General features: G+C 43.9%; 1 protein-coding gene across 1 annotated transcript in view; it reads left to right on the forward strand.

Moving 5' to 3' along the window:
• The window catches only part of HDAC9 (histone deacetylase 9), a 518,896-nt gene that overhangs the window by 431,755 nt on the left and 59,958 nt on the right, over positions 1-27,183 (forward strand). The window contains exon 22 of the mRNA XM_066626951.1: positions 16,978-17,096. Within this exon, the coding sequence (XP_066483048.1) occupies positions 16,978-17,096 (119 nt within the window). The remainder of the gene's footprint in view (positions 1-16,977; positions 17,097-27,183) is intronic.

Consider the following 27,183-nt stretch of genomic DNA (forward strand, 5'->3'; position numbering starts at 1 on the left):
CTTCCATGATAATTATTAGCTTGTTTAATTCTGCTGAGCAAGAACTGATCTCCTTGAATAATTTGGCAGTGATGCACTGTGCATAAGTGTCTTGATTTTTTGCTGCTTCTTATGTCAGTGTCTATGGGATTAAAGTTTCTTTTGGTTGGAGGAAGGAAAGGGGAGAGGGGGGAGACAGGCTGCATTTAGAATGCAACACCTAGAGGTCTTCTAACAACTTGTTATACTTCAAAGTTTACTATAAAATGAAACCACCAACCCTGTGTGTTCTCTCTCTCTCTCTCTCTCTCTCTCTCTCTCTCTCTCTCTCTCACACACACACACACACACACACACACACACACACACACTCATTTCCAAATTTTTATTTGGGAACACCAGCTTCTTCTACCCACAACTGCTCCCCGCCCAAAAGGAGCATTTTTAAACAGCAGATGAAGCTTGTTTAAACCACTGGAGTTCCAGAATGAAAATGTTTCATTAGAGAAATTAATTAGTGGGACTTTCCTTTTGTACAGATGCATCATTTCTTTTATTGACAGGGCTGTGCAGGGGGGGTGGGCCAGAGAGAGGATAATAAACAGGGCATGTGCCTACTTTATATGCTGCGAGTTCAAAACAAGTTGATTAAACTCTTTGCCTCCAGGTTTCTCTTCAAATATCACGACATTATCTGGCTTTATTGTAAGTGTTTCTAATCCTTGGGAAGACTGTAAAATGAAATATTATAGAGGTACAGGCAATAAATCACTTTTGCTTTTTTCAAATGTTCCATAACTGACAGTGAAATTGGGGAAAAAAAGAGTCTTCTGCAGAGCACTGGCTCCAGGTTTCAGGGGATCTTGGCAAACTGCCTGCAATGTGCCTTCCATAGCCTTAAAGGGCCCTCAGAAAATCATTCTGCCCACTCCTTGATGACATTTTGGATGTCTGGCACCCATGCTGTCAGTACTGATAGCTCAGGGATCGGCTAGTCAGTGGTTCTCACTATTGTTACAATTTAACAAATGAAGAACTGAGGCTGGGGGACATTGACTTGCCATAAGCCAATCAGCAGTCTCACAGCTAGGGACCAAATTTTGAAATCAAATTTTCCTTCCGGAACACTGGCTTGTATTCCAAGAAAGTTCTGATTCCTAAGTCCCACTGAAGTTAATGGTTCACTGGCTCATGATTTCTTGAAGGGTTCAATGAAGGCAAGGTTCACTCTCTTAGGAAACAGCACAGCAGACACACTGGAACATACGGTTTCCAGATTTAGAACAGCACTATCTCCCCTATTTTTTATGTCTTCTTTTGATAAAGTAAAACTGTGGCTAGCAGTGAATAACTGCCTCTTTGTGATTTAGTACCTTTGCCTATAGAACTTGCAAGGTAGGCTCTTATTGTGCATGTAATGATATTAGTACATTAAGAATCCCATCATTGTAGCTTCTAGTTGAACATGACTAGGAGTGGGACAAGTGTGGGGAAAATTCCCTTCAGTGCTGCACTGAGCATGCTACTGTCCTGGCTGAATCTATGAATGGTTCCATAAAATTGAGAGCAGAGTGACTGCCTCTACCTCTTGTGATTTTCCAAGTGCTGCTCCTCCTCTTAATCTCACAGTATCGTGGGGCACAGGCGGCAGTCATGAGGAGTGGTACTTCTTTCAGATGCCACTATCCCCTTATGCATTGAGTCCCCAAGTTACATCCTGCTTCCATTTCAGATGTTTGTCCAGAACTAGAACATATGGAAATCCAAACAGCCAGCTCTTGCCAGCTCAGCACTATTGCACAAAAGCACCAGAATGGACAGGCTGTAACTGTGATGAAGCACTGGCATGGCCATTGGTAACTAAGACATCCATAAATCAAATGTCCGTAACTCAGAGACAGACAGACCAGTCCTAATCTACACTTGAACAGGCAGGCTGACTGGCCCGTGCTGTATCCAGCGCAGGTGACGAGGTGGCTGTGGCACAACTCGGAGTAAGGGGATATGTATCCCCTTACCCTGTGTCATGCAGCAGCCATCTCTATGAGGGCTACTTGGATCAGTGCCAGGCAAATTGCTGGTGCAAATCTGAGCAGCTCGGTGTAATGCCAGGCTGGTTGGGAGAGGACTTAGGATCCAGCCTAACTTGCTGAGGCTGGTCCCACATCCTTTCAGGTTCAGTCTGCCTACCAGCCCTCCCTCCCCCACCTTCCCCCCCCACCCAAAAATGTCCCTGTTTTGCTCTCCTGCCACCCTCTCCATCCACAATGTGCTGGCCACCCTTGACCAGGGAAAACTTACCCTATGCTGGTTTGAGTCCTGTGCCAGGAGGCTGGCACACATCCTCATGCCAGCCTACTCAACTCCTGAGGTGGTGCAAACATGCTTTATGGCATGTTCGCAACATCCGGAAGATGGGGCAAGTCCATTGAGCCCAGCCTAAGTGCCAGTTAGAACTGTGCTCCCAGTATACTAAATCAGTCCATTTGTTCCTCTGTCCCAGTGCTGTCTACAAGATGGGCAGTGTCTACAAGATGAGCAGATCCTGGTAGCTCTCCAGGGTCTCAGGCTGATTCCCCCCCCCCAGTCCCTGCTCCTTGAATCTTCTAGCAGGAGATGCCAGAGATTCCCACAAGATCTTCTGCACACAAATCATGTGTTCTTCCACTCTGGCCTTTGATTACAAGATTTTCTGCAGGACCATGAAGCGCTTTTACACATCTTTGGAATTTAGGGACATTCGAATTATATTTTCAATGCTAAAATTTCATGGAACTATCCAAAGACAGCCGAAAATTCAGGGTACAGTAGTAAAGGAATTTTGGCTGAACATAAACCAATTGAAATTAATGAGAACTTCCTTTCTGTATCAGAGTAATCCCATTGAACCCAAGCCTATTTGAGTTGTGGCCTGGAGCCACAGTAATTTCTTGAATGCACGTTCATAATCTGTAATATTGTTGTAATATTGTTTAGTTGGTTGTTTTAAAAGATTGCAGTGGTGTTATAAAGCAGTGGAAATGTTATTTGCCATATTTGTTACAAACTTTCACCTCTTCTATGCATGTACCTTTTTTTTTTTAACTACATCATGATTGTACAGTGTATATATATATAGTGACTTCTCAGAATAGGTATGACACAGTTTTACACTATACCATGAAATTGGATTGAGGAATTGTCATGTGTGCTACTGTGTTCTATCCTGCAATAGTGTAGCTTTATAGCAGGCAAACTTTAAAACTGATTCCAAACCTTAGATATGTTGAACTGTCAGGAAGTATGATGATCACCTCCATTTGATCGGACCTGTTATACAGCTAATCATTTCACTGAGAGAAATACACTTTCATGACATAATCGCATCAGAAACGGTATACATATTTTGCCAGTTCCTAGAATGACACTTGCAGGTTAGGACAAATCAAAGTGTTTTGCGTTCTCTCTCTCTCTCTCTCTCTCTCTCTCTCTCGTATGTGTGTGCTGATACAGACTTATTTCTAGGAGTATTTTCTGACAAGCCAAGTAAATCACTGCATGCATTGGACCTTTTGAGACTTGGGGCAAAGAATGGAAAAATTATTTACAAAAGCTTGAGAATATTTAATCACAAGAGGCAGGGGGCAACAATGTTTTAATTATCAGTACCTTAGGCCATTGGCTGGTTAGAGGACCAAATGCACTGAATAGCTGTTTGCCAGCCTTAGGGTCAAGCCTGAGATGAAACAGATAAGATAATTGGCTTTAATGAAATCCAGAAGGCCTTGGCTTTCTTGTTTGAGCTTGGATTTGAAATGTGCGTGTGGAAGTGAGACTTAATTCAAACCAGTCCTGAACTAGGTCCATTTCTCAATGACTTTGATATTGTTTGAAGTTCTAAAAGTGTTCACCACACCACTGGCCTGCTGGGCTGGGCCTCCCCAGTCACCTTAATTACTAAACTTTATTGCTGACTTTACTACACAGGAAAGGAGCCATTATATGTTCCATCAACATCAGCTCTCCTCAGATTGGAGGAAAGGGCAGGGTGAAAGGCCACTGTAGGAAGGCAAAAACTTCACTTTGAGGTAGTCAGATCATTTACCAGTGTTGAATTTCACTGTGCTATGTGTGGACATTCCTAAAAACACAGAAGCCCCAATTTTTTTTTGTCTTTTTTCCCCCTTCAAAAACAAGTGATTACTTCTCCAAACATTTTGTTTGCCCCTGATTTGTGGAGGACGCCTTTTGTTTTTAGAGGTGCGGCTTCTAACACGGGGCTAATGAATCACTTTTTTTTTGAGCCAAAAGATAGATACCAAAGTGTTGATAACTAGAGCAGATTATGAATGCACCTTTGAAATGGAAATGAGAGCAGAAAGGCTTACAGTGAATGTGCAGGCTTGCCACTCCCCCAAAGGACTGGTTCACTTACGATATCTGGTGTGATATCTTTAGGAGTAATATGAGTGAATGCAAGGTGTTCTGAAAGCACAGGAGATCCTGCCAGAGTCCCTGTGGTGGTTCTGCAGATTACATCTATCTACTTTTAAAAAGCAGATCATTGTACAATAGCTACCAACCACAATAGTAGCATTTCAGTTCCAAGAATTGTTACGTTCAGAATCTGGCAAATCCCATTAGCTGTATTTCAAGTTTTGCTCTTGGCTTAATAAGGATTTATGAAATAAAGGAGTGGAGAAACCTAGATCAGGCTGTGGCAACTGTTCCAAGCCATGGATTGACTAGGGGGAGCCGGCCTTCATTTGCCCAGTAGCATAGCTGGGGGAGGAAAGTACTGCAGGTGCCACAAAGCACCATGTAAGTGGCCCCTCGTACTTACCATCAGAGCCATTCTGGGTGACAACAGCAATGCACAGAAGATGCCATTTCATTTGGTGTGTACCTGCACATTGCCGTCACTGCCCGGAATGGCTCCGACAGTAGAGAGACAGCAGTGGTGAGCTAGGATGTGGGCAGCTGAATGCTCAGATTTAGCCACATCATGGCCTCCTTGCTTGCATTATGAGAGTAGTGGCTAAGAGAGACATCACAAAAAGTTCATCCGTAGCTCCCCCATAATTTCAGTTCATTGATGAAAATTAGAACCAAGGATATGCCAGAAAGGTAGCCATTGCAAAGCAACTGGGACACATTTTGTATTTTATACATAGCCTGAGGTCTCCCTGATTACCTTTGTGCCTGTGACAGAGGAGATCAAAGCAAAGTATTTTTTGCTTTCCTGGCGACAATGGACATGAAAGAACAAGTGGGTCTAATGGGGAAACCTCTTCCCAAAACAAATGGTTGCTAATGTGACTTTAAAGGGAAAATCAGCCATAAAAGCAGAAATAGGCCTAGCACACGTCTTTCTCCATTTGACTCTCGGTGTGAACACTGCCACGTACTTGTTAACAAGGTCAAAGTGAGCATTGAGAAGAGCTATGTCTACAGCACATCTTGCTCCTGGTTGCAGCCTTGTTCCGATGAAACAGAACTGGTCTAATTCAAATCGTATGTGTGTGATTTCATAGTACCAGCAAGGATGAAAGAAAGCAGGAGGGGAAACCATGAAATCAAAGTTGGAGGGGTGGGTTTGGAGAAAAGAGCTTTCCAATGGAAGGTTGCTTGCCTTGTTAACTCTTAGGAAGGAATGATCTGATGTTTTTGTGTTAAATTTTGTGTCTACTGTATATAGGCTTTGTGAAGCCAAAAAGCAACCAAAAAACAAATCTAGAATCAAAATTAAAACAGAAACAGAATCAAGGTTCATCAGAAATTCGGTGAACATCTATATGCAAGAGAAGAGCAATGTAAGATAAGCCAAAGGTAGACATACCTTGCTAGGGCAGCATGTGCTTGCATCTAGCCAGGGAGATCCACATGCAGAAGGAGACTGGGTTAAGCATGGCTTTCCACTGTATTGTTGAGGCATGAGTCCTCTTTAGGCATTATTGTAGTGTGGATAGGAATGTGTGGGGGAAAGTAGTGTGAATGCACCAGCAAGCCCCAATCCGCTTTCCCCATGAACAGTGTTTGGGTAGAGTGTGGGGGGGGGGGGGCTCCAGGAGTGTAGCAGGGGAAAGGTTTGCTGGGCTGCTCCCGCTGCCTCCCCATTCATTTCTGTATGCTCTGACACGATACCTGAAGGGGGCAATATGGCTTTGCTTGCAAAGCATTTGATTGGGGCCTGGGAGGATGTTAAAATTGTGCATCCTGACTGATTTGATCTTGATTCAGAACAAAGGCAAAACAAAAACTTGTGCAGCATTTTGATGTGCTGCTGTGTTTTATAGATTTTTGTTTGCCACCATACAAAAAAAAAAAAAAGTTTGTAGGTAGCCCTGTTGGTCCGTTAGGAAAAAACAAAAACAAAACTAAAAGCCACAATCTAGTAATTATTTATTAGGACCAACCAAATGAAATGCAAAATTTTAAGCACACTTTCGAGTTCCCCAGAATTCTTCATCAGGCTATGTGATGAAAAGCAAAGCAAAAAGGAGGTGTGGGGCTAGCAGAGCAAGATCTGAAGCTTCCAAAAATCTGCCATTTGAAACAGTTCTAAGATGGGGTCTTTTTCTGAAGCAGAAAGATAGAATGTAAATATGTCAGCACGCTCTATATATGCTTCTTAGCTTCCCTGAGGCAAAGATGGCTAGCTTCATAAGCCTTAAAGCCATAAACCGGCAGTTATTTCATCCCATGATATATAGTTTTACCGTGTTTGGGGGAGCCATTTTAGATCTGCATCCTTGAGATGCCCCAGCCTGCCCTATAGGACTCTTCAGACTTCTGCCTGTTAAACAGCTGGCAGAGATCTGAGTAGCTCCATAGGGCAGGTTGGGGAATTACTGGGGGGGGGGGGGAATATCCCCTTAAGAAAGATGCAGATAAAATGGAATGGGTCAGGGATCTGGAAGACAAGTCCTAAGGGGACAGGTTGAAGGAACTGTGGACACAAGCCTAACCAGGTCTACTCAGAAGTAAGTCCTATTTTGTTCAATGGGGCTTACTCTCAGGAAAGTGTGGTTAGGATTACAGCCTGAGTATGCTTAGCCTAAGGAGGAGAAGTCTTAGGGGTGACATGATAGTACTCTTCAAATATTTGAAGTATTGCTCCATAAAAGAAGAGAAAGCAGTGGCGTAGCTTATGATCGTGTAGCCCGGTGCCAAGTACAAAATGTTGCCCCGGAAGTGACATCCCACCCAGGCTTTTTAAAAAGTGAAAATTGGGAGGAACTCACCTCCTTCCCCAGCAGCTCACCACCCACTTGCTCTGCTGCCTCCCCCTAGTCAGTGGCATAGCTAGTAAAGCATATATCTGCTACCTGAGGTCAAAGATTTTGTAGCCCCCCTGCACGACAAAATCAAATTTTATTAATTAAATAAATAAAAAGTTATTGTTTCCATTCTGTATCATAACAACATCTCATTGGCACTCAGAACAATCAGTCTTACAGGTCAGTTTGGAGTTAAGCAAATCCACTTTTTGTTCCACAAGGCAGTTGTGTTTTCATTTTCTGGTTAATTGGCCATACCTTTTGATAGAATACAGATATTCCAGTGCAGTTTGTTGCACTGCATTCAGCATTAAATTACCTTACCAATGATATATAACATGATGGTATTGTTCATACATACCAAGAATTTTACAATTTTGGTCACTAGTGTCAAGCTCAGCTTGTTGCCCCCCTAAAGCTTGATGCCCAGTACAACTGCTACTCCTGCACCGTCTTAGCTACGCCACTGGAAGAAAGATTTGGTCTCTGCTAACCTGGAGGGCAGGGCTTATGTTACAGGGGGTTATATTTCAGCTGAATATTAGGAGAAGCATCTTAACAGTAAGAGCAGGTAAAGAATTGAATCAGTGATCTAGGGAGATGATGGGTTCTTCCTTGCTGGAACTCTTCAGTCATAGGCTACATAACCATTTGTTGGGAATGCTCTAACTTTGGGTTTCCTGTATCATTCAGGGTGGGTGGACTAGATGGCCTAGAAGACCCTCATCCTTGAGCCTATGTCTTCATCCACCTCTGATTTAGTGTAAAATTACATTAGATCTTAAATTAGATTGTGGGATTTGTACAAAATGAGCTAGAACTGAGTGTAGATTTTGAGAGCTTCTGTATTCTAGGATTGGTCTGCATGGGATGCTATCCCTGTGACAAGGCCTTTCTTTGCATATCCTTCCAAGCACATGAGGAGTTTCTTTACCAGCAGGAGAATCTCCTGGAGGTGTCTGTCATGGGAATGGGAATTCTCCCTTTAAGCTGGAGCTGTCCAAAGTAGGCACCGAGCAGAGTGTACCTTATGGAGTTGAAATAAATATCCAAATTATTTAGACTAGTGTTTCTCAAACTGGTGGGTTGTGACCCACGAGTTCATGTAAAGATTCTCCTGTCCCTTTAAGGGACCAGGGAAGGGGAGAGGCAGGGAAGCGATCCCCAGGATCGCGTCCCTATGGGGGGGGGTGAAGGGGTGCTTTCCACTTACTTTATGTAGGTAGGGTTGCAACAGGCTGCAGGAGGTGTGGGCAGACCTGCACAGCCCCCCACAGCGCTCCCCAAGGCTTGAAATCTTCATTAAAAACGGGCTCAAAGCACTTCCATTTTGCATGAACCACATAAAGTAAGTGGAAAGCACCCCCCTGGCCTCTACTTAGTGACCTGATCCAGGGGATTGCATCGCTGCTCTAGCCCCTCCCCCACAAAGACTTAATGAGGGAGTAAAGCTTCCTCAACATTTGGAAAACAAGACAGTTCTCTACTACATAAATAATAGTGCATGACTTGGAAAAAAATGGATGAGGATTTTCAGAGCCCAGTCTTAAACTGGCAATCTGCTGGTGCAACACTCCCTGAGCTGGCAGAAGGTGTCGCAACCATGCCATAAGGCCACCTGGAGAATAAGCAGCACCAGCAGGGAGGCCTGTACAGCCCTGTCAATGCTGCATCCAGCCTGCCAGCTGCCAGCAAAAGTAAGGTTTAAGCCAGGTGATGGAGGGGCTTGGGTAGGGTTGCAGGGAGGAGGCATTTTGGGGTGGGGGAGGACATAATGGGGCGGACCAGGCCTGGGAGGGTTGTAGGATTTGTTGAAGCCTCCTTTGCTGTATCCTAACCCCCATCCCAGGCTAGCTAGCATTACACTGGTTTGCTTAGACTCTGCCTGTTAAAAACAGCTGCCACAGATCTGAGTAGCCCCAAAGAGTAGGCTGGAGCATTACGTGGGGTGAGGAAAAAATATCCCCATACCCCAAGGGGACCTCCAACCTGTTTCAAAACTGTGTTGGATGTAGCTGAGGCAATGCTTCCCTAAGAGTCAGACTGCCACTTGAATAACATTTGCTGGCAGGACAGGAGGGCAAATAAAAGAGGAGGACTTTCTAGAAAGAAGCTACTGGTTTAGATGGACCTTTGATCTGATCCAGGAGGGCTTTTCTTATGTTCTCACATGTGCAGTCTCTGTATTAGCATGTATTAGTATGTTCTTACTTCTTATGTTCTATATCAGTCTTTACTGTATCATAAATCTCCCCATTTGACATTATTAATTGCGGGTCAAAACGGACTTACTGAAAGCAGAGTTAAGAGAGCAGTCCTCTCTACCTGTTAACTGAGAAGCAAACCCCACTGTATTCAGTGGGCCTTACTCAACAGTAAGCATGCATAAGATTGCAGCTGTGGACTTTACTAAAAGGATTGCATATAACAACTGAACTATCCCATTTATGAGAACAAAGAGGTGGGGCTTTTTTCAGCTCATGCCTGAGAAGTCTCTACTTGGTTTCAAATAAGTTGAAGTCTGGACCACCAATTGTATCTCTTTATGATTATTCAGCCCGTGAACGCTACTGGTACTGAGTGTACGGTATTTGTATCCATGTTGTCTGTGGTCTATTCTTGGCTAGTGTGAAGTCCTGTTGATCCCGTCAAATGGGTATTTTTGTAAAAGAATGCACTGATTAATTTTTTTTTTTGTCTTGGGAAAAAATGTCTCATCGTTGCAGTGAGAAGTTCACAACTCTACTGAGACTCAGAAAGGCCAACAGTACTGGATGTTGTTGCCATCTCTAATGTCAGCATCTTCTTTCCTTAGATCAGAGAGATTCCTTTGTAAGTGGAAGGAAATTTCCATGCTGTTGTACTTTGGGTTATTCAGACATTGATTTTTAGATGTGTTTGGAGGAATCAATCTCTGCCGCAGTAACCAAATTCTTTCCAGGCAAAAGATTATTGAGAAATGGGAAAGGCTATCCAAAAAAGTTATGAAATTTCTATAGCAAGGATGATTAAGAGCTAGGCAGAAAAAGGAAAAAAACTCTCTGGGAGATATGTTCAGGAACTGTAGCTGTGACACTGCATTCACATTTTAAACTATGATAAGGTACTGATGGCTCATATATTCCACTGGCAAAATGTCACCATCTGTGATTTTGGAGGAGAAAACCACCCTGTAGGCTTGGACAACATACATATGAACTCTCTCTCTCTCTCTCTCTCTCTCTCATGCATATATATCTGAGAGATAGAGAGTGTGTCCTTATATATATTGTCCAATATATATATATATATTGTTCATGTGTCCAAGATGAAGGTTTGTGTGTGTGTGAATACTACCATCCTTAACTATTGTCCTCTTCTATAATTGGACAGTCCTATGTTCTAAGAAACTTGTATCTCATGGTCAAACCATACATGATGTCCAAGATGTACTATATATATAATTTTATCTCCTAGTTTTTGCCCCTTTATGTCAGTTGTGTGTTAAAGAATTTAATTTTTATCAGAGCAGCAGGGGTATTAATAGGGGCAGAGCTGCCTTTTGGGTAGGACAACTGGAGCAGCCACCCTGGGCCCTGTACTTTCATAACCAATATATGGTCATAATTGGGGGGGGGGCACACTGGTTGAGTTGAGCTCACACCCTGTCTGCACTCTTCTAGGGATGGCTCTGATAGAGGTACCATTACTGTCCCCAGCATTGAGTGCCAGATCTAAATAATTTCCCCTGTGGGTCAAGCGTGGGGGGGGGGGATGCAGAGTTCAGAACAGAAAAGTAGGACAGGGAGGGGAAAGGTTAACCCCCTTCACCCTGTGTCATTGCTTTAGTCAAAATCAAAGCTCTCCCATCACATGGAGGGGGAATCATGGGGGGGACCACAACTCCCCTTCATGTATAATTTGGCTCTTGATCAAATCATGTGGTCCACGCATCCCAACCTTGTGAATGGTTGAACTTATGTTTGTAGTGCACTGGTTTTAACTCTTGAAGTCACTGTCTTGGCATTTTGAGATCCATTCACTTAGTAATAGGTATGGTATCTTCTGGGGGGAGGGAATTAATCAAAGGACAGTGTTACAGTGCAAACCTGCGCATCTCTACTGAGAAGTAAGTCCTGTTATGTTCAATGGAACTTACTCCCAGGTAAGTGTGTGTAACCTTGCAGTCCTACATTATGAACACATAGGGAGAGCAGGGAGAAGCTCTCCTTTCTTTCAGTTTCTGTCCCTACTGACAAGTGCTGAATGAGTGCAGGGTGGAGCTTCAGGATTGTCTCATTGGAAAGAGCAGGCCTAGCATAGCCCAATCCCCTGAGCACCCTCTATATCTTTTTCTGTCACTTGCAATAAAGTCTGAACAGGGCTACAGTCTCCCATCCAGACAGTGACCAAGAAGAATATTGCTTTGCTTTAACATGTTGTGACTGCAACATGTGCCTCCTGATGCTCTCTGCACAAGGAGGCTATTCTTATATGCTGCCTGCGTTGGACATCAGGCCTTAAAGAACAAGGCTGTAGGGTATGCATTACTTCACTCCAGCCCTATGTTCCCATAATGTTCAACTGCTGCTAGTATTGCCCATCAAAGTAAGAAATGTGAAACAGGTCTTGCCTTAGGAACTGTGGAACCCAATTGGAAACATTTTTGCAGGGCCCCAGGTTCACATGCTATTTGGGCATGATAGTACTCAAAGGACATGGTAGGAAATACCTGAAAGAAAAGGAGGTATCTTTTTCCTGGGTCTCAAAGCTGCCTTATTCACCACTGATTATCTAGTAGTTCATTACCAACTGTTCTGATTCACAGCAGTTCCCCCAGACTTTCCACAAGGGTTTTTCCGAGCACTGCCTGGAGAAGCTAGAGATTGAATCTGAGATCTTCTGTGTTTAACATATGTTAAACACAGGATGCCAGATGTTATAGGATGTTAGAGCCAGGATGGTGTAGTGGTTTGGGAGGTGGACTTAGACCTGGATGATCCAGGTTCATATCTCCCCTCAGCCACAAAGCTTCCTGGGTGACCTTGGGCCAGTCACTTTCTCTCAGCCTCACCTACCTCACAGGGTTGTTGTGAGGACAAGAAGGAGGGGAGAAGCAGCTGTGTAAACCGCTCTGAGCTCTTTGGAGGAAGGGTGGTATAAAAATGTGAATAAATAAAAAAAATAAATATGTGCCCAACCATTTTTATTATGCCCCCCTCTCCTTCCCTATCTTTATCCTTAACATTGCACGCCATCTATGTGCACTCTGCAACTTGTCATTCATTATATGGCCTATGTGGACTGTGCAGACCTGCGTGGGATAGAATATCCCGCTTCAACTCCAGGATCAGAAGCACTAGAGCAGTACTTATCAGGAGGGCCTCTTCTCACAACCTCTCAGTTCGTGACAGTCACCATTTGAGTCTATCCATGCTGACTTCCAGCTGCATTGCAATCGCAGCATAGGACAACATGACACAGATCAGCTCAAAACCTCAGCTGCCACCCACTGAGATGTTTAAAGTTTTGAGGCCAGACTCTTAGTGCCAACTGTGCATGTTGTTGAGCCTTTGACTCAGAGCCAAGGCAATGGTCAGAAGAACATTAGGATTTCTATAAGGTGTTTGCCTCCTTTTTTACCTTTATAGATTATAGATATACTTGAATAATTAAGCACCATTCCCATGTCATATCAATGTGTTTCTGGAATTTTTTACTAGGGCTTTTCTGTTCTTTTTTTACTTCTTTGGTGGCATAGCCAGTAAAATGTTCTTCCTTCTGAGATAGCAAATGTTCAGAAGCATCTGTCCCATGTGCTGCAAAACCCACAAACAATAGAAGAAAAGGGGTGAGGGTGGAAGTGGAATATAAGAATAAAGTTCCATGGTTAAAAAAAAAATCCCTCTGATGTCTTGCATCTGATGTTCAGATTCTTCGAGAGGGAAGAATCACATGCTTGATATTTTCGCGATGACTACTTCCAACTGGAAACCATCCCAGGACTTCTTTGCAGCAGACAGCAATATACCCCAGACGGAACCCATTAATACTTGGGGGGGGGATTTTTGTGTGGGGGACTACAGTGAATCTTTACAACTTCTCAAGAATATGTTGCAGTGCTGGAGCACTGAGTCGGAAATATAGGAGTTGTGTTGCTTGGAATGGAGGAAGCCGTTCCAGGGGGATGTAAGACTTAATAGAGTGACACAAATGCTTGGGTTTGAAGGCTAAACCAGGGTTTCCCTGCTCATATGACAAAGCCTAGCAGAAAAAAGAAACTGCAGGGATCTGATATTGGTTCATGATGAAAATATTGCTCAGTGGACGAACCTCTTCTTTGCACGTAGATGCTCCCATATTCAGTCCCTAGGTAGTGCAGAGAAGAATTCCTGCCTGAAACCCTAGAGAACTACTATACGTTTCTGTTGATAATACTCTGCTAGATGGACCAATGGTTTGACCCAGAATAAAGTGGCTTCTTACATTCCTTAATGGCTGCCTCCTAGCTACTTTGTACTAGAATGTTGCATGAGCATAGAGAGTCCGAATCCAAGGATGCTCGCCTGCTTGCACAACTTTTGCTGAAAACTGCCAAAGAAGTTACAGAACTTACTGTGTGCTGTTATCGAGCTGAACTCGATACGTTATGCTGCATGAACTCCTGGGCAGCCTCTTATGTGGGATAGTGCTACATGCTATCAGCTATTTTCTAATCAGCTATTTTCTGCTGATGGTTCTTTAGATCCAATTCTTAGAAACAATGTGCCACATGTAGAAACTTAGAAAACAGGCACTTTTTTCATAGGAAGATTCCTCACCATGTGGACCAGAAGGAAAATTTGAATCAGTATCAAGCCCTCTCTCTCTCTCTCTCTCTCTCTCTCTCTCTCACTCACTCACTCACTCGCACGCACGCGCGCGCGCGTGCGCGTGTGTTACAAGATCCATTGGTGCTCAGACTTGTCTACTGTGTTTTCTTTTAATGCTGTGCAGGTGCCTTGTGTGAAGCTCCATAGTCTTGACCTTTCTGTTTATTGATGAGCAGGCTTTAATGATTTTTTAATATCTTACACGACAAGTCAGTAACTTTGATAAGGATGCTTTGGAGGAATGGACTCCACTACACCACTACGGACTGCTATCATCAGAAAGTCTGGGTTTTAGCTGGATCTGCCCCTTCTGCGTATAAAACTTATAAAAGGGTTGACTGATCTGTAGGTTGAGCTCTATAGCCTGTTATATGCAAGCATTTTATATTGATTCTGTCTCTTCCTGGATATCCTTATTTATCAGTATAACATAGGCAGCAGTTACTTGTTAGTCTGAGTAATTTAGGGCACAAACCAAACTGCACCTGAGGCTGGCGCAAGTCCCCTGCGCTGGCCTCCTGGTGTTGCAAAAGTGCTGTAAGGCACTTCTGCACCACTTTGCGAATTGGGAGGCCGGCACAGGGGACTTGTGCCAGCCTCCAGAGGCCAAATGCAGTCCCAGCAGTGCTGGGAGAGGGTAAGTATGTTCTGGTAGTAGGCTGCCAGCACAGGGGTCTGGGGGAGGTGTTGTGGGGGCATTAGGGGTGGGGAGAGGGCAGATGGCGGGTGAGCCTGTGAGCAGACCAAGCTTGGAAGGGGGGGTGGAGCCAGGATCCAGCACTTAGTCCAGAACCCAACCTAATGCTAGGCTGCTCAGATCTGTGCCACCTCTTTAGGTGGCTCAGTTCCGAGTAGCCCCATTCAGACTGCTGCCGTATTATCCGCGGCAAGGAGAGTCGATTCTCCCTGACCTGAGTTGCACCACAGCCAGCCCCAGCTCTTTGCTGGATACAGCGCAGGCTGACCAGCCTGCCTGTTCCAGCACAGGACAGGATTGGACGGCTCGAAGCATTCTTACATTCAGTATGCAGTGTGGCATCTTTTATTGTGGCTCTCAACATTATGCAAAGCTTTACAATGTACAGGCCGCTTCATCTGACAACTGTGGTGGAAGACAAATGAAGAGATCTCTATTTGGATGTGCCCCCTTATCCGCAGGGATCTGTTCCGGAACCCCCCGCAGATAGCTGAAAGAGCGGATATGGGCGAATGACCATCCCCATGGTCTGGACTGTCCAGAGGTGAGGGAAGCCCTCTGGAGGGGCTTCTGAGTTCAGCAGAGGTCGTGGATGTCCATCCATGGCCTCTGCTGGGCTCAGACTGAGCTCTAGAGCTCAGAACACATGACTTCCAGTTTTACAGAGAAACCAGAAGTTAATTTTAAATGCCTTATAAAGTGTGCACACATGGCGACTCCACAGACTTGAACCGTGGAAACCTGAATCCGCGGGTATGGGATCCGCGGATATGGGTGGCCCTGTATTTCAAAAAGAGGTACATTCCTTTCTTAGGTGAAGGTATTATATTATATTATATTATATTATATTATATTATATTATATTATATTATATTATATTATATTATCTGCAAGAGGGATCTGAAGGCCTTAGGAGTGGACCTCAACAAGTGGGAAACCCTGGCCTCTGAGCGGCCTGCTTGGAGGCAGGCTGTGCAGCATGGCCTTTCCCAGTTTGAAGAGACACTTGGCCAACAGTCTGAGGCTAAGAGGCAAAGAAGGAAGGCCCATAGCCAGGGAGACAGACCAGGGACAGACTGCACTTGCTCCCAGTGTGGAAGGGATTGTCACTCCCGGATTGGTCTTTTCAGCCACACTAGACGCTGTTCCAGAACCACCTTTCAGAGCGCGATACCATAGTCTTTCGAGACTGAAGGTTGCCTACCTATTGCCTACCTATATTATATTATATTATATATAAATGGCATTTTACCTAGTTGGATCTCTGATATTGGTATGTTTATTTTAGCAAGAACCTGCCATTAAATGCACAGTGGCATGGTGTTTAAGAAAATCATTGATTTTCAATATGAATTATCAGCGTTGTGTGATGTACTTAATGATCTTCAGAAGAGAATGCATTCTGAAATGCTAAAACATATTTTTGAATAGGCTCTCAGCATATAAACTTGTAAAATATTAATTCAAGACTAGTGGTTTAAGGCAGATAATGGTCATTTCTATTTCATGGACAAAATTTGTCCAAATGTGTGCCATGCCCGTAACTAAACAATACCAAAGAGGACAATATAAAATAACTGGAAAGAAAAGAGTTAATCAAAACCCTGAAATTTCTTCCTGAAACCAGCAGGGGGTGCTGTTACTGGTTTGTGGTTGTTAAATTCCTGCTATACATGATCTCAGAAAAAACCTGACAGCAGGACCTGGCTTTGATTTCATGAATTCTGCTTTTTCCTCTATGAGAATTCACCCCCCAGCTCGACAAACATTTTAAAATGCAAAGAGAAGATAAGTTTGGAAAGCAAACTCCCCCCCCCCCCCCAAGAAATTTATAGTTCAAATTTACACCAAGTTTGCAGTAACTGGAGCAATCCAGCTTTCCACTGAGAATTCGCAGTTCGCTTTGTAATCCATTAGTCACTTCCTAGAAGCGTCTTTAAAGGCAGCTGGGTAAAATAGGCCCAGATGTGTGTGTAATGTTAGAAGCTCTCACATGTCATACCTGCAAATTATTGTGTTTAAAAATCTGTAAAAAGTAGAAAGGGAAAAAAATGGACTTGGATGGAGAATTTAGAGAGAGAATGGGATGAACGGGACAAAGATAGAATTGTACTGTAGCAATCAATGCATTTCAGGAAGCTTCTGATTCCTAACCATTTGACTGTGTTTTTTTTTTTCTCCTTGTCTTCAGGACTGTGATTATGCCAATCGCTTCTGAGTTCCAACCAGATATTGTCTTAGTATCAGCTGGTTTTGATGCAGTGGAAGGTCACGATCCTCCTCTAGGCGGGTACAAAGTGACAGCTAAATGTATGTATGCAGTTTTCAAAAAGTGCTTGTTTTCTGAGATTGTCCCAGGTGCAGCAAAACTTTGATTTTTTTTTTTTGGTCATGTATCATTTTGCTATAGTCAGAGAGTTGCAAAGTTGTCTAACAAGTAGATAGACACTAGAATAGACACTTGTCCAACAAGTGGATAGATACTACTTGATTGTAGAATGTTCTGGCTTTTATGGCATCACAAAGCTCTTATTTTGAAGAAAAATTTATTTGGCTTTAGAGTGGTTGTTTTTTTTTTAATGCTGGCATTCTGAGAACATTGCAAGGGTATATTTTGTTCTTTGGGGCGGCTTACTGCCACAGCATGAGTAAGATATTGTGTATGTTATAGCTTCAACCCAGTAGTATAGCTAGAGGGGAAGGGAAACAGTATGTACTGCACGTGCCGCAATGCATCATGTAAGCGGCCCTTCTCACTTGTCATCTGAGCCATTCTCGGCAGCAATGGCAACACGCAGCAGACATTGTTTGGTTGGCATGCACCTGCACATTGCCATCACTGCTATTATTTGACGGCAAGTGGAAAGGACTGCTTACACAGTGCTTTCTGGTGCCTCCAGTTTTTACCTTTTTGCCCCCTCTAGCTATGCTACTGCTGCAAGCAAGGCTGACCTGTATATAAGGACAAACGAGGTGGTCACCTCATTTGGTAGTTGCAGTTCACTGCCTGTCTACCTCTGCTGCTTTTCCTTGTCCTGCTCCCTGGCTCTGAAAAGGAGGAGAAGAAAGGAGCGGAAGAGCAAGTATGGAGGGAAAGAAGAGAAGGATGGGCTAAGGCAGCGTTTTTCAAACTCTCTGGGAGTTTGAAAACCACTCTAAGTTCTTGCGGGGGTGGGGGGGAGGCAGTGGGGGTGGGGGGAGGCAGCTTTGAAAGTGAAAGTGGAGCGATTGTGCTCCACTTCCGGTTTTGCGGAGCGCAATTGCTCCACTTTCACTTCTGAAACTGCAGGGAGCCCTATAGAAGGTCGTGCAGGGCTCCCCGCACACCTGGGAGGCTGCAGGAGGCTCGGGTAAGAGGACCCAAGTCCCTGCAGCCCCCTGAGCACCGTGATCCTGGGGATCATGCCGCTGCCTCCTCCCTGCCTCCTGGCTGCCCCTGCTCCTTTAAGGGAGAAGAGGCAGGGCCCATAGGCTGGGGCGTTGTGACACCCCAGTCTGAAAAGCCCTGGGCTAAGGTGTCTGAGATATTCTATTAATGCCAACCCCTTCTTGAAGTACTAGCTTTTCACAGACAAGCAGTTTTTGACGTAATAGACTATCCAAATATATGATTCACTGAAGTGACACAGGCCAGGAAAGGCTATGACATGTGATATATCTGAACATATAGAGTGGCACTTAGAACATCTTTTCTGCATAACCCAAGTGTTGATTGCTCTTATTTTGTTAGCCAGATATTTTGGATGGATGGAGATTGTACATGTTCTCTCTTTTATTATCCAGTACCCAGGTACCGAATGTCAGTACTTGGGTAAACTTCTGTATACATGGGCTCACATTTTGGGGTTCATGTTTACAGGTCAACAATTTGTGTACAGGGTACACAGATTGTTCCTGCAATATACCTGCCCGGGTACGGACTAGCAGTGACTGGTACTGTTAACAGTTTAATGTGTGAACAGCCCTTTTAACAGTGCTGCCTGCGAAAATGCCAGTTAGCAAAGCTCCACTTTGTTGGGTCAATGGCAATAAATTGGAGCAAGAACTAAGCCCAACACTTGAGGGAATCGTTGTGTGCTCCCTGGGGCATTTGGTGGGCCGCTGTGAGATACAGGAAGCTAGACTAGATGGGCCTGTGGCCTGATCCAGTGGGGCTGTTCTTATGTTCTTAACTACAATTCCCAGGAGGCCTTGCAGGTCTCTTGTTATCTGGTGTGCTCCCTGGGGCATTTGGTGGGCCGCTGTGAGATACAGGAAGCTGGACTAGATGGGCCTGTGGCCTGATCCAGTGGGGCTGTTCTTATGTTCTTATGTTGTGTTACATTGCATATGTGTTTCACCTTTTTTCTTTTTTGCTGATTCTACAGTCAATGAGCCTTTGCAAAAAAACTGTTCTGTTTGACAATATTGCTGGCACAGGTCTGAGTTGACCCATGGTGGCAGCTGGGGCTTGCCCCAAGGTAAGGGAACAAATGATCCCTTCCCTGAGGAAGCCTCAACATGCCAAAACACCCCCCATGTGGATGCCTCATTGGCTCTACTGTACTGCTGTGCGAGGAGTTATTGTAGATTTGGCTGTTAGTTTGGATACAATTCAATATTGTCCCCTTAAGAAATGCCATTTGGGGAGCTGGAAAGCAGTAAGGATCGTGTAGCAGAGACGATCATAACATGGATGTCCAACTACTTCAATCCCGGAAAAACTCATGCCCATTGAAATAGCTGGGATGTAATGCCTGTCTCAATTAGTGCATCTGATTGACTTTGATGGGACTTCAGAGCAATTAGTTTTCTCTGGATCAGGTTTAATATTACTGTGATACAAACAAAAAGAGTTTTATCTGAAAATTGCAACTGTGCACTGAAAGGAAATTTCATCAAGTGGTGCTCAGGGAGGTGGGGAACAGTAGGTTGTGCAGGCAGCTCAACTTGCCATGTGAGTGGCCCCTCCCATTCTGCTTTGGAGCCATTCCAGTGGCAAGACCAATGCAGAGGCGTCTCCTTCCCGTTGCTGTCACTACCCAAAATGGCTTCTAAGGTGAGTGGGAGGGGCCACTTACACCATGAGTTGAGGAGCCTGCATGATTTACTGTTTTGCTCCCCTGTGGGAACGCCTCTGATCTCATCAGCGGATCAATCAAATTTCTAGCTCTCTACCATCTCTTTTTAAAGTTATAGGATGGTTTCAAAAATGTCAGCACCTCAACCTGAATTCAGAATACAATGTGTGCTGTGTTTCTGTCTTGGAAATCACCTGATTTCAATGATACATTTCCAAGCAAGTCTGTCTTGGAGAAACAAAGACTATGACAGATTTTGAACTTCTGACATATATATGAATGCAGACTACAATTTTCATTTCATCCTAGTACATAAACCACATCATATGTGCTGCTTTAGATATTATATTGACTTTTAGTGTAACACCCCATAAAAGAATCCCCCAGAGGGAGAGCATATATATTGTCTTTGATCTTCATACACAGCAATTGTTGCTATCAATGGGGATATTTTTTTTTCATACATCTCAAGAACCATATATTCCCCTTTGCCATTTTATAGCCTCAGTCAATAATTTCAGTATTTCCTTTTTATGGCTAAAAATGTTATTAAATTTTTAATAAGGCAACCAAGAATATTCGTATGACTTGCAATGTGTTCCAAAAATTAGTGATATGACAATATCTTTGACATAAGTTTTTTCTTAATTATCAAAAGGAATGTAAATATTATATCAATAATGAAGAAGAGAAAGGGAAAGTAGAAGAAGAGTAATATCACTAGTACAAATTCAAGATCAGTCTGATAATGTCCAGTTGCTTTGGCTATACAGCATGGGGGTAAATGTTCTGGTGTATAGGTGGAGCTCTTTGCCCACTCATTACAATAGATGGGAGGTGCACTTAAGCCATTTCATCCCATTGCACATGTAGAACTTCCTCCTCTATAGAAGTGAATGGAAGTGTCTGTTCATGCTCCGTTGGGTTTGGGGTACTAAAAAGCATGGAATTGGCATGTGTTTTATAGTTTCACCTCTCAAAATTCCGATCATCTATATTTCTTATGCTTATACTGTTGTTTATTTTTAGGGAAGCATTTAAATTTGAGTAGGTTGACAGCCCGATCCTGAACTGCCCAGGGCACCCAGCTTTGGTGGCACAGAAAATGACTGCCGCCGCATCCTGTACACCTCGGGCTGCTGGGGGCAGCGCCTCAGGAGAAGGGGACTTTCATCCCCTTCTTCTGGGTAAGGGAAGCAGCCCTGCAATGGGGTTACTCACTTTACCACCGTCGGCCGTAAGGTAAATGCGTTTGTGTATGGCACCTACACAAATGGACAGGATCCGGTGGAGCAGAGCTCCACCGAACCTGTCTCTCTTCCTCCCTGCTCCCTCCCCCGGCACGCCTCCCGCCCATCCACTCTCTGCTCCCCACCTACCCGTCATACCTCCTCCCCACCCTCTCTCTGCCCTACACCTGCCTCCCCCCCTCCCCATCACGCCTCCTCCTCAACTCTCCCCCCGTCCCTGCTTTCCTCTCCGTGGCTGGGCGGTCCGTGACACCGCCGAGTGGTGGAGGTCATGTGCCTGGCCAGTGCTAGCCCAGTACTGGCCAGCGCTGGGTTAGCATGAATGGTAGCCAGCAGTAAGGCTTGCAAACATTCCTTATGGCACATTTGCGACGGTGCACTCAGGCGGAAAGCCAGAGCACCGAGTTCAGGATTGGGCTCTGAGCTGCCTATGATTCTGTTACTATTTCTCTCCTGCTGAATGTTATGCTGTTTCTCACTGTGGTTGTTATCATGGCTTCATCTCTCCATTTTATTATAACCTGTTAGAGAATCTTCCTATTGAAAAGTATGTTTTGTGTTTTCAAAATAGATCCGTCATGGCATATTTATTAATTTATTTGAATTATATCATGCTCTTTCTTCAAAGAACTCATGGCAGTGCACATAGTCCCCTGCTTTTATCCTCACAAGAACCCTCTGAGGTAAACTGAGAGTCAAACCAAACATTACTTTTAACACATATTGCGACTTTGCAAGTTTTTTTATGCTTTTTCCTTTTTTTTGGAAATAGCAGGTGTCTGCAGATTGCAATGATAAGGGAATGGGGGAAAGGCTTTAACATTTTTTCCCTGACATGGTTCCAGTCCAGGTCATGGATACCATGTGTCCTACAGCCTATGTATCCTATGTGGGACTTACGCCGCTGGAACGAGTATTTTGGCAGCATCAGGTCCTCTTCAGCTGTTGCAAAAGTGCCGGAGGTTTACCCCCAAGTTCCTCTTACCTGGAAGAGATCTCTGGGACTGCTTCTCCGCTCCCTACAGGATGCAGCATGCTCTTGTAGCATGATGACATCCACGGGGGGAGGGAAAGGATAGGATTGGGGCCCTAATTACATGAAGAAAAAAAGGGTTCTATTGGTGTCAGTGAAGGATTTTTTCCCCTAATATCAGAGCCAGCCCATCCCATCCAGGGCCAGCCCATCCAACTAAAGCAGTCGTGTTAGGCAGCATCTCAGGATCAAAACATGTTTTTATCTCTCTGTACACCCCTTCCTTTTTTTTTTTTTTCTTGAGAAATAGCTGCAAGAAGTCTACTCTTTTGGAGAGAGGAAACTGGTCCTTTCCCCTGTGCCATTTTCCTGCTGAAAACCCACATGAAGATGCTTTTTTCCCCACTGAGTGCCATTGAAGCACTTCCCAAAAGAAAAAGAAAATAAACCTGTGACATATTAGTGCATCAATGGGTTTAACCCTGAATCCAAGTCTTTAGCCACCACACCCACTCAGTATGCACAAATAAAATATAAAGAAGGATCTCATCATAAATGTAGGATTTATTGTTTCCATAAAAAATGTTTTTTTTCATACTTAGTTAACGTGAATAAAGCATTTCTTTCTTTAATTTGCACTTACCCAAGTGCAAATTATTTCAGACATGATAAAACACTTTTAAGTCTCATTGATTTAAACGGGAAACTTAAGCATGTGGGTAAATAGCTCCCATTGAATTCTGTAGGATTTGAAAAGTGCTTAACCTTGGAAGATTGTGCCCTTTGCATTTACTTTATCATAAAACCCTCAAGAAGAAAAATGTGATACTCAAAAGTTCTTGATACCACTTTATCACTCAGCAGCAGTAATTGAGCCATTAAATGGCAATTATCTCAAAGATGGTAAACAGCAGAGTGTCAAGCAAAACAGAGGATGTGGATCTGCTGCCTTCCATGGAAAGGCTGAATTTAGTGTCCTACTGGAGCCTCAGCTCCTGCTTTTGCTTTGTTATCTCAACGAAAATATTTGGCACTGTGGGACAAAGTAGGATGATCATTAGTAGTCGGGAAAGGTGCCCCTACGTGCCATTTTTGAGAAGGAGCATCATTCACTGTGTCGTTGGAGACTGATTTATAGTTATAACCAATTAGTGAAGTCACAAATTTAATCAGTACTATATGATAAACTGATTTTCCACTACTCATATCTTCCCACTGTCCAGATTTACCAGGGCCAGTCCTTGTTTTCTCATGCCTGTCTCAACAAAATCACTGTCTCCTTTTTTGTTCCTGTTTTGCTTGTTGGAGTGATTTTGGGGGTGCTTGTTAAAAATTATATTTGTGTGCACACATGTGCATTAAATTTGAGTGTCCAGCACTCTTTGTTTTTAAGTTGTGCTCCAGATCCAAGAAGTGGGTCTGATTTCTTCTTTGTTGCACAAAATGCCAGGGTGCTCCTTCCTTTCCATCCCCTCCCCTATAAACATTTATGCAGAGAGTGTCAGTGAATGTATTTGAGTTGCATTCATTGCATCTACATCATTGCATCAGCTCATCTATGAAAACCAAATGCAGGTGGTTTAGTGTTTATTTGTATGAGACACTTCCTCATATTCTACTAAATAGCGATTGTTATTCTGATTTACGGAACTACTATTTATACCCTTTTTAAAAGTCATTTAATGGATTTGAAAGTGACATGGTTAGACAGTTGGTAACTGGCAGGAATGAGATTTTATCAATCAATATGGCAAATACCTTTACTGTATCTATACAAGAATTGTTTCGAGAAGTTGAGTCTAATTAATGTATGATATGGATAGCTTTTGTGTAACACCCTGGTTTTATTTTTTATGCCAATAAAGGTTTTTGATTTGATTTGTATGCAAAACAGAGACTTTCTGCAGACAAAATATTGGCTTCTATGGCAAATGGACTCACTAGATATGCAGAAGCAGGTTCAGGCAAGCCCCCATTATCCACCATTTCAATTATCTGTAGATCGGGGAGGGGGGGGCTGTGGTCCCCTACACACACCAATTAACATTATTTAAATGCTTACTGAGCAAAAATGTTCTTGCTTTTCAGGGTCACTATAAAAGCATACAAGCTTATAGCGATGCACAGGCTGCTATCTGGCAGCTTGAACACTTGAAAATATTAGATCAAGGTTAACAGGAAGCAAAAGTCAACAGATTCCTGTTAACCTTGATCCAGTTAACCTTGATCCAGTCTTGAAAAGATTCCCAGGAGCTATGGCCTATGGGATGTTGAGGTGTCTCTTGGGGGTAAAAAAAAACCAAGTAGAACATAAGAACAGCCCCACTGGATCAGGCCATAGGCCCATCTAGTCCAGCTTCCTGTATCTCACAGCGGCCCACCCAATGCCCCAGGGAGCACACCTGATAACAAGAGACCTGCATCCTGGTGCCCTCCCTTGCATCTGACATAGCCCATTTCTAAAAACAGGAGGTTGCACATACACATCATGGCTTGTAACCAGTAATGGATTTTTCCTCCAGAAACATGATGGGGTGCAGGGAGAGAGAACTGGCCTGTTTGAACCAACTGGGAAATAGAGTCGGGGAGATGCAGATTTCATTGTAGGTTTCTCTTATTAGGAAGACGCTCAATTAGATTCATTGTAACATTTAACATTCTAGTAAACATTCTTACACTGCAAAATGCCATGATCATGTTCAGGAGTCTGTGGAGGACAGCCTAGTACAGGTTAAATGAACACGAGACAGCTGCCTTCTGCAGAGTCAGACCATTGAAGGTCTATCTACAGTAGCTCAGTACTATCTGCACTGACTGTGAGGCAGCTGTCTTGAGTATGAGATGGACAGCCCAATCCTATTCAGAGCACTCCACTGGAGGAACAAACATTCAACCGGCGGAAGTCCCAGGGTCCAGGCAAAAGTGCTTGTCTCCTGTCACACTTGCTGATGCCACTGGCAAGCAATGAGGTTGCTAGTGTAGATACTGGCTTGCAGTGATGATACCATCTGTCAGCACCAAGTAAAACGGTGGCGGGATGGACAGTGGAAAGGAAGAGGCAGGAACTAGGGAATCCCTGGGCAAGGAAAAGGCCATGGAGGGAGGCAGAACAGGGTGGAATCAGCAACACAAGCATGTAGCCAGATCCAATCCCTTAGACTGCCTTGGCAAACGAGCTGGTGCAGAACCAAGGAGTCCCATAGGGAAAGTAGAGGCTTTCCTGAAGAGATCTCTTCTACTGCCCTCCGCCGTAGGATGCAACATTCTCCTCCTTGATGCGTGCACGTCAGCAGCAGGGGGTGGGATTTTGTTAGGTTTGGGTCTTCCCTACTTGGAGTAATCAGAAATCTTTCCCTGCCCTATTTGGAGAAGTCAGGAATTGAACCTGGGCGCTTCTGCATGCAAGCCTTGTGCCCTACCACTGAGCCATGGTAGGAGACCCGTTGCAGCAGAAGAATGGCCTTCAGCGAGTTGTAATAGCGTATGGTGGGGAGGGGTTGAGGCAGTGATCCATGATGTGAACATGAGGGTTGTATAGTAAGTACACAATAATGTCCCTATTTTCATCTGAAAAATGTTGGATGGCATGATAACATATAGGATTTGGCCAACTCTGTTGGTTTTCCACCCTTATAATTTTTTTTCTTGGAGGAGTTACATTATAAATAAAATGTTCAAAGGATTCTTTTTTGAAAAGGAAGTATTGCCCCAGGATATCTTTTGCCTGACTCATGTAATGAAGAGTATATGCCAAGTCAACACAGAGCACCGAGAAGCAGTCCTCTTAGGAATAAGGCTCAGTCTAACTGTGGGCAAATTTGCACGGAACATTATTCATGTAATGGTTGCAATTATCACTTGACAGTAAGATTGTGTGGATTGGCTCTGTTGGCATCAAATGAATCATTGCAGGTCACTGCCTTGTACTCGGTCGCCCCCAGAGAGAATAATGGAGGATAAGCCTATCACAGGTGAGCACACAGCTCTCAAATGTACTGAAAGAATAGTGGCACCATCTCGCCCCCCCCCCCCAAAAAAAAAAAAAATTATTTGCAGAAAAAGAAAAGAGAAAAGGAGTCCCTGTAGGAACAAACTTAATAATGCACTGCAAGTTTTTAGAGGAGAGTACAGACAGTTAGTTTGCTTGTTCAACCACTGCATTCCAAGCTTTGGCAACTACCAGCACTTTGCTATGGGTGGGGGGGGGGGTAGAGGCATACACAGTGGGTCGTTTTTAAAGGTGGAAGTTACCCACCTCTTTCCTTCTGTTTGGAGGGGGGGGGAGCAATCAATAGTCTTTTCAGACACAGCCGTTTCTTTTTGTTAAGAAAATGAACAGTAGGCCCAACTGATTTTATCTCATTAGGCCCGGGCTGGGAGAGCTACATCCAAATTTGATTAGGACTTTATTTCTAAGAACTTCACATCCTTTCTTCATTTAAGATCCTTATCTCTGAGCTCTGCAAATAAATAGCCCGTTATGGTATTTATTTATGGTGGGTAGTCTCGGAAACCTACAGGGAATTAGCAGATAGTCGCTAGAGCTCATGGTTCCCTGCTGGGCTATTAAGGGTTCCCCAGATTGCTCCCTGGAGGGTTTCACAAAGCAAACAGCTCTTATCAGTGGCAATATTCTCACACTGACCCCTTGACCATGGACTTCAAAAGCAGAGCATGGGGAAGGCCAGAGAGGCAATAACCCTAAATCTGATAGAGACCATCCTTGTCAGGACAGACAAGCTAAAGTTAAGGCGTCTCTGAAGGCTGCCGTGATGTGTTTAACTGCTTGCAGTGATTAGTTTTGTGATGTGCAAGTTCATCTTGTCTGCTCTCTCCATCTGTTATGTACATTTCACTCTTAACCAGCCTCAATATTCAGGATCTTTAGTCTATCAATACATTATTATTTTTGTTGCAAATGATGGTGGCTGGGGTAGTGCTCAGGGTAAGGGGAAAAATATCCCCTTTCTTCGAGTTGTCCATTGCCACCTCCAGCCCTGCGCTGGGTATAGTGCAGGCCAGCTGGCTTGCCCATTCCATCACAGTTTACAGTTGGGCTGTTCAACAATGAATGACGTGATATACAATAAAAATGTAGCACTCTTATACCTATG

The sequence above is a fragment of the Tiliqua scincoides genome, chromosome 5 (genome assembly GCF_035046505.1).
Source record: "Tiliqua scincoides isolate rTilSci1 chromosome 5, rTilSci1.hap2, whole genome shotgun sequence".
Taxonomy (NCBI): Eukaryota; Metazoa; Chordata; class Lepidosauria; order Squamata; family Scincidae; genus Tiliqua; species Tiliqua scincoides.